The sequence below is a fragment of the Boleophthalmus pectinirostris genome, unplaced genomic scaffold, assembly GCF_026225935.1.
Source record: "Boleophthalmus pectinirostris isolate CB_2022bp ecotype Guang Dong unplaced genomic scaffold, ASM2622593v1 HiC_scaffold_15, whole genome shotgun sequence".
In the NCBI taxonomy this organism is placed as follows: Eukaryota; Metazoa; Chordata; class Actinopteri; order Gobiiformes; family Gobiidae; genus Boleophthalmus; species Boleophthalmus pectinirostris.
In genome coordinates this window covers 16,538,287-16,553,143 of record NW_026571070.1, presented here as the reverse complement: position 1 = coordinate 16,553,143, position 14,857 = coordinate 16,538,287, and the positions used below count along the sequence as shown (strand labels likewise).

The following is a 14,857-nucleotide window of genomic DNA, read 5'->3' as shown; positions in this document are numbered from 1 at the left end:
CACAGTGTATTTTATGTTTGCCAGAATATGCAGGGTTTGTGTGTTGAAAATGAGTGAATGAAACAAAACAAAACAAAACTCTGGGTATGTTTAAATCACAGCTTCTTGTTATGACATTCAACTGTCAAATTTGTTGCATTTTGTTTTGGCCATCTGAACCCAACAAGACATTAGAATCAACAACTTTTAAAGGTGCACAGTGTAACTTTTCTGGTGGAGGGTCCATCACCTGCTTGTCTTCATGGAGATATTTCAGTTTTACCTTGAATCACAGTATAGATACATAGGTAAATGGTCAGGTCTTTGGAAAAGTAAGCCTGTGCATGTTTAAGAATGAATGTTTTTAAGGTTGTTAAGGCATGGGAGATGTGTCTAATGTCATAATGTGGAAAATTCCAGGCAAATAAATAACATCTCCAAGTAGAAGACCCTCCACATTACATAGTGCACCTTTAAGATAACTAATCTAGAAATTCTTAGGTCTGTTTTGTTAATATATAAAGTGGAGAGATCATACTGTACCATACAAAATAAATTAACCAAAACTAGATTCTGTATTTCCTCATATGAACATAGTAAGTTGTTTTATATTCTCAGCACTTGCCTTATGTCAGATGACCATGAGAAGTGAGCGATCTTGTTACACGGTGGACAGATATAGCTCACAGCACGTGGCATTCAGTCTTCAGCATCATATCACTTTGTTGTTCATTCATATCCTGTCATTAACATGCTGCTCCACTGAATGAAACCACACCACAAAGAGAGAAAGAGAGAGGGAGGCTGCTGATATACAAATGAAATTATCCTCAGATTTACTGCGCCTGTCTGCAGTTAAAGCCGTTAGTGAAGCTGGAGATTAACTATGTAGTGGTGGAAGTGACATGTGGGGAGGCTGTATTTCAACAGGTATAAATTAATTCAAGGGAAAGGACAGCAAATCTTACACAACGGAGATTTGTTATTATTTATGTTGTCAGACAGGGCAGGTAATGAACATACAAAAGTCCCACAAAGTAAACACACTAAATCGTAACCATGGGAAAGCTTCCATCTGTCATCCGGGGTACATTTCCAGGCTTTTTGGGAACATTACACTGACTTTCCTGGATTTTGTGGATTTCCTGGAGACCAATTCTAACCTTTACTGCTACTAATTACTGCTTGTCTATTCTTCACCTAAACCCATAACTATTTTAATCCATATTTGAGCTTTAAATCTTCTTGTTATTCTAATAATAATTTAGATTTTTGTTCCCATAATTTTGGCAGGTCCCCATGGTGTGAATGTGTTCACATTTCAGTCCATGCAATGTCCTAAATAGCTGCCCATTTGTTCATTCATACATACATGCATACACTGGATGCAAGGGAAGAATGAACTGCCCAAAAGCTTTTGGGCAGTTCACTCTTCACTTGCAATTCCTCTGGGTTAGTTGGCCTATCAACCACTGTTCCTTCAGCCTCTACAGTGCTGTGATGAACATCTCAATAAACTTAAAGGTTTTTGGTTGCATAGTACATAACATCTCCATGAAGAAAAGCATTTGCCCACAATCTATGTGTCATTTGTTCATTTGTTTTTCAAAATAAAACCAAAAATAAGAAAACAAAAAAGCAACTATTTTCTTCATTATTTGTCTCCAAACCCAAAATGAAAAAAAAAGATAATTTGTTTTTTCAGTTTTCGATTTTGTGTTTAAATGAAGAATGGAAAAAATGGATAACCACCATTTTCCGTTTCTGTGACTTAAACTGCGATCTGGACTAAAGAAGGACTGAGTGTTGGGACGGACCCGGAGGTGCACCCACATGGACTGTCGGGTTATCAGGACTGAGACCAGGACTGAGATCAGGACCAGACCCGGGAACAGACTGGGACCAAATCAGGACTGAACCAGGACTAAACCAGGACTAAACCAGGACTGAACCAGGACTGAACCAGGACTGAACCAGGACTAAACCAGGACTAAACCAGGACTAAACCAAGTCCCAGTCTCAGTCGCGGTCTAGTCCCAGTCTGGTCCTGGTCTCAGTGCTGGTCTCAGTCCTGATCACCCGACAGTCAGTTTTTTCCATTATTCATTTAATCACAAAATCGAAAACTGAAAAAAAAAAAAACAAAAAAAAAAAAAAAATCGTTATCCGTTTTTTCATTTTGGTTTTGAAGACAAAAAAATTATTATTATTATTATTTTTTTTAATTTTCTTATTTTTGGTTTTATTTTGAAAAACAAATTAACAAATGATATACGGATTGCCCACAACTATGCAAATTAGTTAGTTTATTTATTTATATGAAACTGAACCAAAACCTTCCCTGTAGTGTATATGTAATCCCCTATTCAGTTCTCATGTTTATGCTTCATTAGCTCAAAACTAGGTCTGAATTCCTCCAGTGCGTTATTTAGGTTCTCTTCTGATTGTGTTTACAGGTCGGGTCTGTGGAGCTGTGAGGGTGAGAAGGGCTCAGGGGGGAGCTGTAGTTTGGGAGAAACACTGGGGTCTGATGCCAGTTTAATTAGACTAACAGCTTTAATTCATCTGGAGAGAAACTGAGTGAGGGCACAGTTTATTCTAACAGCATACACACCAGAGAAAGGGAAAGGAACAAGGGAAAGGAAAGGGAACAAAGCTTATCCAAGGATATTTTTCCTATTTTATTTTTTCTATTATTAACTTTAGTTCAAATAATACATCTATAAATAAACAGCCAAATATACACAAATACTAAAACAGAGAGGCTTGCAACTTTGAGAAGCAGTGTTCCCACAAGTTCATACTGAGAAAACTAATGTCAACAAAACCATTAAGAAATTAAATGAGCAGAAAGAACGTGAAAAAAGAAAAACATAAAGACTGTAACCAAAATTTTACTTGGCTCCAACAATAATACTCAAGTAAACATACAAAACATTACTCCAAGAAATGACTCAAGAAGTATTTGGGGGAAACTTACTAACTATTCAAATAATAATATTTGTAAAAGTAACTCTCTGGGCATAACATCTAATTTGTAATTCATTTGTGTAATTGGAAGGGAAAAACATGAAATAATGCACAATGTCTGGTATTTTCAAAGCATGCTGACCACACGAAAGGGAAAAAAAACAGTAAACTCTGAAAGAGCAATGCAATAAACACAAATGTTCAAATCATTTCATTTTGTCAACACAAAGTTTTGTTACTTGTAAACTCACAGTGGGAGAAGTAACCACAACTTTCCCCCAAGTGACACTGTGAGTAAATATTGGTGATACAAATGATATCAAAATCATACCAAACACAGGTAACTATATTTAATTTATTATCAGTGCTCTTTTAATCAGTGGAGGAGTGACATTTATACTCCAAAAATTTGATTAAATTATTCAAATGTGGATCAATTGTGCCACCATAGTCTTTTGGAAACGCTGTATGTCACTTAAGTAGGAGTAAAAATATAAGCCTGAAAACGACTCCATTATGAACTAAAGACAATGACGCTATACTTTTTAATTAACTTTATGGACTAATTTGGTTGCCTTGTATATTTTTTGTATCCTGTTTTTCTTTGTAACTATGGACCGAATAATATTTGTGTCTGAAATAAAGAATAAATAAATACTCCAAGAAGTACACAAAGTTACCCAAGTAAATCTCCTTCCTTCCTTCTTCCTCCACCTACACTGAAGGGTCAAATACAGAGGACAATTTTCCCTACAGGCTCATTAAAGTATACCATAACCTTACATATTGAATCATTGTACAACAGGAAATGATACGATGTAATTTTATACTATCATTGTACATTTATATCCTCTCTGGAACTTTGTCCTACTTTCTATTTCCTCTCTATAAATACACTCAGATCAAAACACAGCACATTTCTCTATAATATGGGATTTATATTTCTTCTCTCTCTTCTCTAATCGTGTCTCTGTGGTTGTGTCTGTCCTCAGGTTGGGCAGGTCCAAGTCTCTCCTGATCTCGCTCACCCTGTCTGTGGTTTTTGGAGTGCTGGTGTGTGTCTCTCCGTACCCCTCCGTCTTCATCGTGATGCGTTTCTGTTTGGCCGCTGCCAGTGCCGGAGTCTACCTCACACTGTACATCGCACGTAAGTATCACTCTGGGGGCGTTTAATGTTTATCTTTATGAGGGGAATGTTCAGCAATGACCATAGTGACACAATCTACACATCAGCAAACACTGCCAAAAATGTTTTAAGATAGTAGAAAAAAAAATACAGCCTGTGATAAATATGCGTGTTCATGGTCCTGTTTAAGTGTTTGATTTTCAACAAAAAGATGAGAGTGACCAATGGAAAAACTAATGCTAACTAGCTTGTTTAGATGTGAGAAACTTTTTTAAGCGCACAAATCAGCTCATCTGTTGTAGTTCGAACTAAGTCAGATCTTTTTGGTCAGAATGTGTTTGATTGAGGAACAGAGCTTCTAACAGAATTGTTCTTTCAGTTAGCTTGACACCTAGGAGTGTGCAAAAATATCAAAAATATTGCTGATATGTGCTGATACAGTATTGACATCATGGGCTGCTGTATCGATATATCACCAAGAATATTTTTTGGTATTGCTTGTTTAGGTGAAAGAAACTCATTCATGCAACAGATTTGACATTTTCACTGTTTTGATGATTTTAATGGGCATATTTCATATTAACTTGGTTTAACTAAGACTTTTAGTATCACAGCCATCATTTAGCCATTATTTTTATTGAATCGTTTCGAATTAAAAGCTCAGTGTATCGATATATTTATCATATTGTGGCCCATGTATCAAGATATGTATCGCATTGTGGAACATGTATCGAGGAATGTGTCGTATCGGCAACTTCTTAATGACACGCAGCCTTATTTATACCCCCAGGAAATGCTACTGACACCAGCTGCAAAGTGTCAGAAGGGATGATATGAAATTGACAATATGAGCAGATGAGGTTAATTAATGTGTTATAATAAAGCTTAGATTCCCGCTGTATTATTGATCATCTGATAGTTGTGATCGTGTACGTTTCAGGTCTGGAGCTGTGTGAGCCCTCCCTCAGGCTGGTGGTTACCATGGCAGCGGGTCTGATCACAGTGTGTGGAGAGCTGCTGCTGCTGGCCGTGGCCCTGGGCTGTCAGTCCTGGAGGGGGCTGCTGGGGGCCGGAGCCGCTCCTCTCACTCTCTTCCTCAGTTATGGGTAAATATTAGCATTTAATCACGCTGCGATTTGATGTGTGTGTGTGTTTTTTCAATTATTTAAGCTCATAGACTTTTCTCAACAGAACAGTAAGTAGTGAAGAGTGGGGAGAGACATTCAGAAAATATGCTTGGGGTTAGCATCGAGGCAGGTCACAAGAAAATTTGTTGGCACAGATTTTGATGTTTTAGTTGATAAATCGTACAAAAATATGTATATATATATATATATATATATATATAAGTAAATTGGATGCTTTCACTTCTCAGAGGAAGCCACTAACAAATACTATTTAAAGGGAAGAACTACACAGAGTTGTATTTCAAGTAGGGATGTAATGATATCCAAATCTCTCGGTATGATGTTATCACAATATGCATCTCATGGTAAGATATTTATTGCAATATTTTGGAGAGGCTGATATAATTGTAGATAGGACACTTTTTTGCTTTTAAAATACCCTGCAAGATTTTGGTGTGAATTATTACTGTCATAATCCCAAGAATTCAACTAGAAAACATAACTTCATGTTGTCTGCACTGCAATGAATCATGGGATATGCAGTTCCTGATGTTTATTAGCTATTGCTACTATAAAACAATGCATTTAAGCAGAGAAACTTGAAATTAGATTATATTGTGACAGCCCACGATAATTATTGTGAGACTTCTGATGATACGATATCACGATATTTAAATTATTGTTACATCCCTAACTTTGACTGATTTTTGTATGTTTGAGATATGAGATATGACACATAAAACAATCAGTTTTGGGGGTAAATATTTATTATTGTGGGGACTTTCTTTGCGCTAGTTTTTTTTTGTGCTATGATTTGAACTGTAGAGGGTTGAATTATGAATTTCTATGAACCATTATTGACACAAACAAGTTACATAAGTGTTACATTCTGTTATTTAATAATTGCAGTCTGTGTTTTTTTTACAGTATTACACATTAAGTATACTTTTTGGGGGATAATTTTGCTTTATGGTTTGGTTTCAGTATTATTATATTACTTCAGCAATATCACGCATTTAACAGGCCTAGGCTTGAGTGCTCAGAAAATTTCAGTTTTCACCTACCCCCGATCCCCAGCTATTATTCCTCACATTAGTGGCGCACTGAGCTCCTGTCCCCGGTGGTGTATAGATCGTGCAGTATTGACCTGTATCACGTCTGATAAAATGTCTCCATGCCGACAGACTTGCTGAAAGCTTTGTTTGATCGCATTGATCGCTCGTCACCTAAAGCCTTCAGCTCCTGTCAGGAGGAATTAGGCCATTGAAAAGTCCCTGGACACATTCAGTTCTTTGTTTCAAAATGAAGCTTTATTGAACTTTCATTATTGAGACTTTGCAGCCGATGTCATCAGCATTCGTTGGGGGTGTGATTCTTACTGTAGGCACAGCTCTGTCTGAGACTTTATTAGACTAGACTAGAGATTAATGTTGGATTACAGGCAATATAATGTCTGTTTGTGGCCCAATTAGAAACAAAATCTGATGATGCCTATCCATTGGTTTTACAGTGATACAAAAAAAAGCACTGTTGCCGTGGGAATTAACAATTAGAAACAAAATACACTATATTTTTAATGGTGACAAGTCCTCAAAATACACATCAAACTGATACCCATGATTAATTTATCTTGATTTGTGAGTGCCTATTTTATGCTCTTGCTTTACTTAAATGATGCGTCGCAACACTGGAATTTCCCCATTGTAGGACAAATAAAGGTTCTTTCTTCTCATGCTTTATTTAGTTGGAGGTTAAAGGTGGTCCACAGTATGACATTAAACAGCTCTACCTTACATTTACTGTGAGCAGAGTCGCCTCTCCACAGATCTGACCTGTAACTTGGTCTGGTTTGGTCTCCATGCAGATAGAAACGTTTAATACCATACTGTGAAACATTTCAGACAAAGCAATAACATTTCTACTGACGAAAGCATTTGACGGACCTTCCACCAGAAAAGTTACACAATGCACCTTTAAAAGATTCATATGTTTACTATGCTGTCTGTTTTGCAGCATTCCTGGGGTCTTTCCAGAGTCCCCAAGATGGCTCCTACTGTCAGAAAGATCTTCCGACATGAACTCCTTCAGCGAGAGACGAAACTCGACCCGAGAAGGAAGAGACGATGAGAGCTTTACAGGTTTGCACACAATCACAGTCTGTTTAGCGTTGAAAATAACTAAGCTTTGTGATATAGAGGTTTAATAAGCGTTCACTGGATCAATTATTCATGTAATTTACAGTGTATTTGAAATCATTGTTACCTTTCATTCAGCAGTTCTAAGAGCAGAAAATTGCACTTGGTTACATCATAATTTATTAAAACTCATTGGACATAGCAGAGCACAATGATAAGCCTGTTCTGTATTGGAAAATTAGCTCAGATTGCTTTATGCTAATGTGGTTCCCAGACTGTGAAAGAATAGCTGCTATCATAATGTTTAGTGTCTAATAACCTCACTACATTGGCACCTTTTGTGATTTAAGTTCACACAAGTTTACACATTACAAGAATACTTATCAAACTAAAGTGATGTGTGCTCATTTCTCATCTTAAAATGTGACATTGTATAAATTATTCAGACAGATTCTCTATAAATTTGCACTGCCTTTTCTTCTGAGATAAGAGTTCATCTAATACAGGTCAGACAAGTGCTTTATAAATAGTTTTCCAAGCCAAGTTCACATCTTTGACTAAAAATTCATTCAGTTGAAAGGAACTCCAACCAAGATTTCTTTTACAACAAGTAGCTCTCAGCGGTTTTCTAACATGGAAGTTAGCAGACTTGTTTCTTTATTAAGTCACTTTAACCTAATTTTACAATTTAGAAAGTGTAAATTATAACACAATGATATGGTTGGAGCACCAAACACAGGGCAGCATTGAGGTTTGTGCAGAAGCCAAAGCCTATTTTAGTACCAATACAGGCTGTTTTGTTTGTGAAAAACGTGCATAGGGACAAATAGGTGGTGGACCATGTTTCGTAGTCTACCTTTTAAAGACAAAAGATCCTGATCAAAAGTTTAAATTGCAGTAAACTGTCTTAAATTTGTAGTCTGATTCATCAGCCGGTTTCACTTCATGGAAATCGTCTGACCTTGCACTGTTAAGATCCATTCGCTCGATTGTAGGCGGGTACTTTTTTTAATTTAACCAATCGATGCTATTTAGTTGTGATGTAAGTAATGCACCAAATCCGATAGGAAGAAGGGCAATAACGTCTTTCCCCTTGATAAAATTCACCAAACATTCACACTTTGTTCCGGCTTTAAATCCTCAATCACGGGAATCATTGCCAACACAGAATATATGGCTCTTCGCTGATTGGCTGGTGCCTGGAATCTTACTTCCAGGGTTCTTGCAAACCGTCTAGTGTAATTTGATTCTTGACCTAGTCGCTGGAGAAAAATGAAACTTAGCGGAGGCACTAGGTGGCGCCAGCCTGCTTAATCAAATTGTGCCTAACATATATAAATTTCCCATTATAGTACTTAAGTATCAGTACAGAATTCCTTCCATTTGTCACTCCTACATTTGTTCATAATTGATGAAATAAAACCTGAGTCCTTGTTTTGTTTGCTTCAGAGCTGGACTCAGAGCCGCCTCTTTCGACTCGCCCACATCTGTCCTTCCCTGAGCTCGTCCACAGCAGAAACATCTGGAAAAACCTTTGCGTGCTCGGATTCACCTCGTAAGTCACCACACACTGCCCAAAATAACATGGGCTAAATCAGATTCAGAGTACAGAGTAAACATATAAGTGGGCTATGTTTTGATGGCTAGACGTAAGTATTGAATATACAATTTCATCATTTCATTTCCTGGACAAATCCATGGGGAGGGGCAGGAGGAAGTGTTAGGGCGAAGGGAAGTCTAGTAGTCCCTGCTTAAACTACTGCCTAAGAGGAATACAATGGATGCACTGCAAAAAGAAATATCTAGGTAAGTTAAAATGACTTAAATTAAGAACATTTTAGTTGATTTGAGTAGATTCAACTTGACAAGTAAAATGATCTACCAATGGAATAAGTGTGTTTTTCTTAATTCAAGCAATGTTAGATTTTGTTTCTTATTTTCAGTTCAAATAGTATTTTTTTTATATTAACTGTAGCAAGATGTATTTTCATATTTTAAATACAAAAAGTCTTATTCCATTGGTAGATCATTTTACTTGTCAAGTGAAATCTACTCAAATTATGATAAAATTTCTTAATTCAAGTCATCTTAACTTGGCTAGATTTGAGTTTTTGCAGTGTGGATGGAAATGTCATCGTATTAATGCCTGGTTTAAAAGCACATATATGGAGATCTAATAGCTAGGAATTTTAAATAAAGTTAACCTAAAAAAACCCAAAGTGGTATAACATTATATAGGATGGTGGGGGTGATTCAGGTTCACTGAGTGTTGCTTAATGTGATTTTATATATATCTGCAACGGCTCTGTCAATAACACACACAGTCCTTATTTTACCTCCCAGGGGTAAAATTAGTATTTCTCCATTTAGTCATCAGGTTATTTCAGACCTGTGTCATATTACACCTGGGTCATGTTACTATAGACACTTTAACTCGTCACTGTTTAACACACCTTTAAACTCTCTTCCTCTCATTTTCACCTTCCTCTCTTTCTCTCTTTGCCTGTCTCTCTCGCTCTCTCTTTTTCTCACCCACCTTCCTCATTCCTCTTCTTTCTCATTCACATTTGTTTCCCTCTTCCCCTCCCACTGTCTCTGCTCTTCTCTCTCTCCATTCCTCTATTCTTCTCTCTCTCTCTCTGTGGCTCTGTGTCTCTCCCTTCCTCTATCTCTCCCTCTTTCTCTACCCCATTCTCTCTACGCCTTTCTCTCTCACCCCCCCTCTCTCTCTCTTTCCCCTCTCCCTTCTCCCACTCTCTTTCTGTCTCTCTTGTTCTCTCTCTCCTCTCTCTTTTTCCCTGTCACCTCTCTCTCTTTCTCTCTCCCTCTCCCTTTCTCTCTCTATCTCTCTCCCTCTCCTTTCTGTCCCTTTCTCTCCTTCCTCTCTTCATCCTCTCCCTCTGTCTGTCTGTCTTCCTCTTTCCTCTCTCCCTCCTTCTCTTTCTCCATCTCTCTCTCTTTCCCTCTCTCTCACTTTCTCTCTCTCCCCCTCTCCCTCTCTCTCTTTCTCCTCTCTTCCACTCTCTCCTCTCCCTCTCTCTCGCCGTCTCTCTCTCTCTTCCTCCCTCTCCCTCCTCTCCCTCTCTCTCTGTCTCACTCTTTCCCTCTCTCTCTCCATCTCTCCCCATTCCCCTCTCCCTCTCTCTCTCCTCCTGTCTCTCTTTCTCCTCTCTCCCGCTCTCTCACCCCTCTTCCTGTCTCCCTCTCTCCCTTCCTCTCCCTCTCTCCTTGTCTCTTCCTCCTCTTTCTCTCACCCACTCCCCCTCTCTCTCCCTCCTCTCTTTCTCTCCCCCACTCCCTCTCTCCCCCGCTCTCTTTCCCTCTCTCTCCCTCTCTCTTTCTCTCTCCTCAGGTTCATCTCTCACGGCATCAGTCATTGCTACAGCTCGTTCCGCGGTGACGTCAGAGGCACGGCGCCCAGTTTCTATTGGACGTACCTGCTGTCCGTCTGTGCGGGAGGCGGGGCTTGGCTGTTGCTGTGGGCGACGGTGGACAGGTGCGGTCGCCGTGGCATCCTGCTCCTGTTCATGACGATGACAGGGCTCGCCTCTCTGATCCTCCTCGGCCTCATGGAGTGTAAGTGAAGTGGGGTTGGGCTGGGACACTGAGTCGTGACTAATATTTACGGTAAACCGTTACTCATGGGTTACAGAATTATGAACATCTTGGATCGTTGCCGTAGCAATTAACAACATAAAACAAAATATTATATCTTTTCAATTAGAAGTCCTTCAGATGTAGCAGATAAAAGTAAACTAAAACCCATGTAGAATATAATATAAAAATAGATAATAAATAACTTAAAGATGCTCTGTTCCTGCTGTTTCCATGGAGATATTAGCTCAGTGAATGTTCCACAGTACGCCATTAAAATGATCCACCATGCATTGATTCAATTAAGAGGTTTTTATTCCTAAAAATACATTGGAACTTGTCTCTTGTCTCTTGGCACTTGTCTCCCTGAAGGTAAATAAGTTTAATGCCATACTGATTCAAGGAAAAGCAATAACATCTCCACGGTGATAAGCAGATGGCTGATGCTCTACCATAAAAGTTACATATTGCTTTTGGATGGGATTTTTGAGCAGAGTCCTAGTTCCTGATGAAAGCTCGGTACTTACCCCAAACTCAGGTGTTTAGTTGTGATGAGCATGAAGAAAGTCGAAGATTGCAGATCAAATTTTCTGAAGCGTAGGATGCTGTAGAAGAGTAGTGTTTGTAGGATTTGGTTTAAAGCCTTTTTACTGTTTAATTCATGATGTACTTGAAAATCAGTCTCCTAAAGAGCTGACAGTGTGAAGCTGAATATGCAAAACGATGCACTGCCCCTGACATGCTGATTCGCCTCGTTGACTGTATAAATTGTAGATGGAACACATTTTTAACACTTGTTTTACTGAAGCAAATAACAATTAATTTCATAATATTTCTTCCATGATAATATGACTAATGCTAACAGTTACATTTTCATTCTCACGTATTTGAGTAATTTATTATTAATCACTCTACATCTCCAAAACTCGAAATGCTCTATTGCACCTTGTGATGTTTTGAAGTGTTAGTTCTCAAGTTTTGAAGTTAACAGTGAATGTTTACCTTTAGTTCAGCAGAGACTGGCGATTCCAGCGCTAAAATTATCCAAATGAAGGTATATGGAGTTAAAATACATTTATTACAGCACATAATATTTTCAAAACATTTTATGAATCAACCTATTTGGACAATTCTGAATGCACTCTTTACTAGAAATCCAAAATGTCCTAAATACAATTCATTCAATATAGACATTTTGTACACAATCTATTTACTAATCTTTCTTTACAGTATAGTCTTATTTATTAACTTCATAACACAATGATCCAGACAGCCTTGTTTATGGAAAAGTACCTCCTGAGTTCCTTTGTTTGTCCTCAGCGTGATGTCAAAGGAGCATATGCCTGTTGTGTTTGCTTGGTATCCGGCTCCCCCTAGCGGCTGAAACAGTCCCATGACCTCACAGTTTTATGTAGGACACTGCAGTAGCGCCAAAGTCAAAGCCTGGTCAGGTGCATTGCTTTAATCATGCTCCAGTGACTGTGTGTGGCCCAATAACAAGGAGGTATGGTTCAGGTCACCTCCTCTCACTCTGATAAGAACAGCCTGTGGGAGTGTGAAGTGCAGCAGTATTAAAGGAGAGGGGTATCCAGGGTCTGCATTAAATAAACAGAGCAGAGTTTACAGTGTTTTCTATGTGATATGGACTATAGGGGTGGGAAGTACTGACTTAAAAGAATATCTATAAGTTTTTTTCTGGAACATCTCTCAGTAATATTCAGATAAATTAATACTACAAAAAGCTGCATTATGTAACGTTTCTAGTGGAGGGTACGTAAACACAGGGTGGCATTATCTGTCTCCATTAAGACAAGTATGTGTATATTTCTGAGGTATTTTTGAGCAATTAAAGGGCCCATATTACACTATTTTCTGATCTATGTTATAATGTTTCATCAAAAATAAATCTCCAGTTGTGTTTTGTTTCATTCACACATGTTTAACACACAAACCAATCCAATCCACAAATACAGAATAATAACAACAATATTAATATAATGATAAAATAAATGCTCAGATTTAATCATACTAGTCTTAAACCAATAAAACCAGTAAAATAAAATAAGCAAAACCTCAGAATAGCAGTAAATAAATAAATAAAACTAATAAAATAATTTTAAAATAAATAAAAGCAAATGAGGACCACACAACTCATGCGGTGCTAAAAGCCGGAGAATAAAAGTGGGTCTTAAGACGAGACTTAAAACACTCCACTGTGGGGGCGGTTTGGGCATGGTGAAGCAAAGTGTTCCAGAGCTTTCAGCCGGCCACAGAGAATTCCCAGTCCCCTTAGTTTTAAATCTCGTCTTAGGCGCCACAAAACAGAAAATATGTTCCACCTTGTGATGTCAGGAGGTAATACAAGAAGTGCTGCACTGTGTTTTTAAACCATACATGCTCACTCACTAGAATCATTTGGATGATTTCAGGTCTGGAATTGCAGGTCTCTACTGAACTAAAGGTAAAAAGGTAGCTGTTAACTTGAAAACTACCACTTCATGACATCACAAGGTGGAACTGAGGAATTTGAGCTTTAGACAAACTAATTAACCAGGATTACTCAGACATGTGTGAATGAAACAAAACACAACTCCAGTTATGTTTTTGAGGAGGTAACAACATTATAACATGGCTAAAATTTGTGTAATAAAGGACCCTTTACAAAAACAAAATTTCTGCAGTGTCCCTTAAATTTGAGAAAAACAAACCAATATATGGCACGCTATTTTCTGAGTTGAAGTTGAGTAACAATGCAAATCCAAAATCTCTTTCATCTTTCAGATTTGAGTGAGACGGCCATCACAGTGTTTTCAGTCTTGGGACTCTTCTCATCTCAAGCCACTGCGTCTCTGTGCATCCTCTTCACCGCAGAGATCATGCCCACCATCATCAGGTAAAACTAACCAGCTTCACTAAAACTAAAAACTAAAACTAAGTCAACTTCTCCACAGACTATTATAAGAACAATGTTACTAAATGACTTATATATAAACATCTTTCTCCACCCCAGTAATGAACAATGAAAGATTAACCACAGTGTACAAATGAAACAAGAACATTAAAACCCACTGAATGTATTAGTAATGAACAGAAGTGAGTTTATGCAGAACTCAGTGCTCCCACTCTCCACCTCCACACAGCACTCTCAAAACTGGGTTAGCCATTATAAAACAGAAAAATGGTTTATCACTCATGAAGCTGTAACTAGTGGGATGAAGCAAGTTTAGTTCAGTTGATGATTACTGTTTTTATCATTAGACTATCTGAAATTATAATTTTTTCCACTACAAGGATACAAATTACCTTGAAGCGCTTTGATCCAATGAGTAAAAAACCCATAGATAATCTATAACAATAACAGACTGCATCCCATGTATTATTCAAGCATAAAAAATGAACTACTTTGGTACAATTTGCTGTTAAACTATATTATGTATATTGATATGTTTGTGCTTAAAGGGACAGTCTGGAATTTTGGACATAGGACCTCATTTCCTAGTTAGCCAGAGTGTTGGAGATGTGTGCAGACACTTTGTTAAATTTTCCATCCAGTCCTTGTAGTTGTAGAGGTGACTGGTGCTAGGCTAGTGCATGTCAATGGCCATAGTTAGCCTGCCACTAAAAACAGTCTTGCCGGGGAAGGAATATTTTAAAAACACTCTGGCTCACTAGGAAATGCGGCCTCATGTTCAAAATTCTGAATTGTTCCTTTAAAAATATTAGAAAATTTATTTTTTTTTTCTTACAAGTAACGAATTTTAGTTATGACCATAGACTGTGTTAAGAAGTGGCCCCATAGTATTCACCTCCAGTCAAATGAAACTCACGAGAACAGTTATAGGGGCAAATTTGAAGATGAAATCCATATTTACGGACAAAATTGCGAAATAAAAACACCAGGATCATGTAGAGTGGGTTAATGTGAA

The 14,857-nt window shown here is 37.9% G+C and overlaps 1 protein-coding gene across 1 annotated transcript in view; it reads left to right on the top strand.

The window, feature by feature from the left end:
- The window catches only part of slc22a17 (solute carrier family 22 member 17), a 32,949-nt gene that overhangs the window by 12,578 nt on the left and 5,514 nt on the right, over positions 1 to 14,857 (top strand). Inside the window, exons 4-9 of the mRNA XM_020931554.2 lie at positions 3,942 to 4,096; positions 5,016 to 5,181; positions 7,216 to 7,340; positions 8,787 to 8,892; positions 10,690 to 10,913; positions 13,713 to 13,824. Of these exons, the coding sequence (XP_020787213.1) occupies positions 3,942 to 4,096; positions 5,016 to 5,181; positions 7,216 to 7,340; positions 8,787 to 8,892; positions 10,690 to 10,913; positions 13,713 to 13,824 (888 nt within the window). The remainder of the gene's footprint in view (positions 1 to 3,941; positions 4,097 to 5,015; positions 5,182 to 7,215; positions 7,341 to 8,786; positions 8,893 to 10,689; positions 10,914 to 13,712; positions 13,825 to 14,857) is intronic.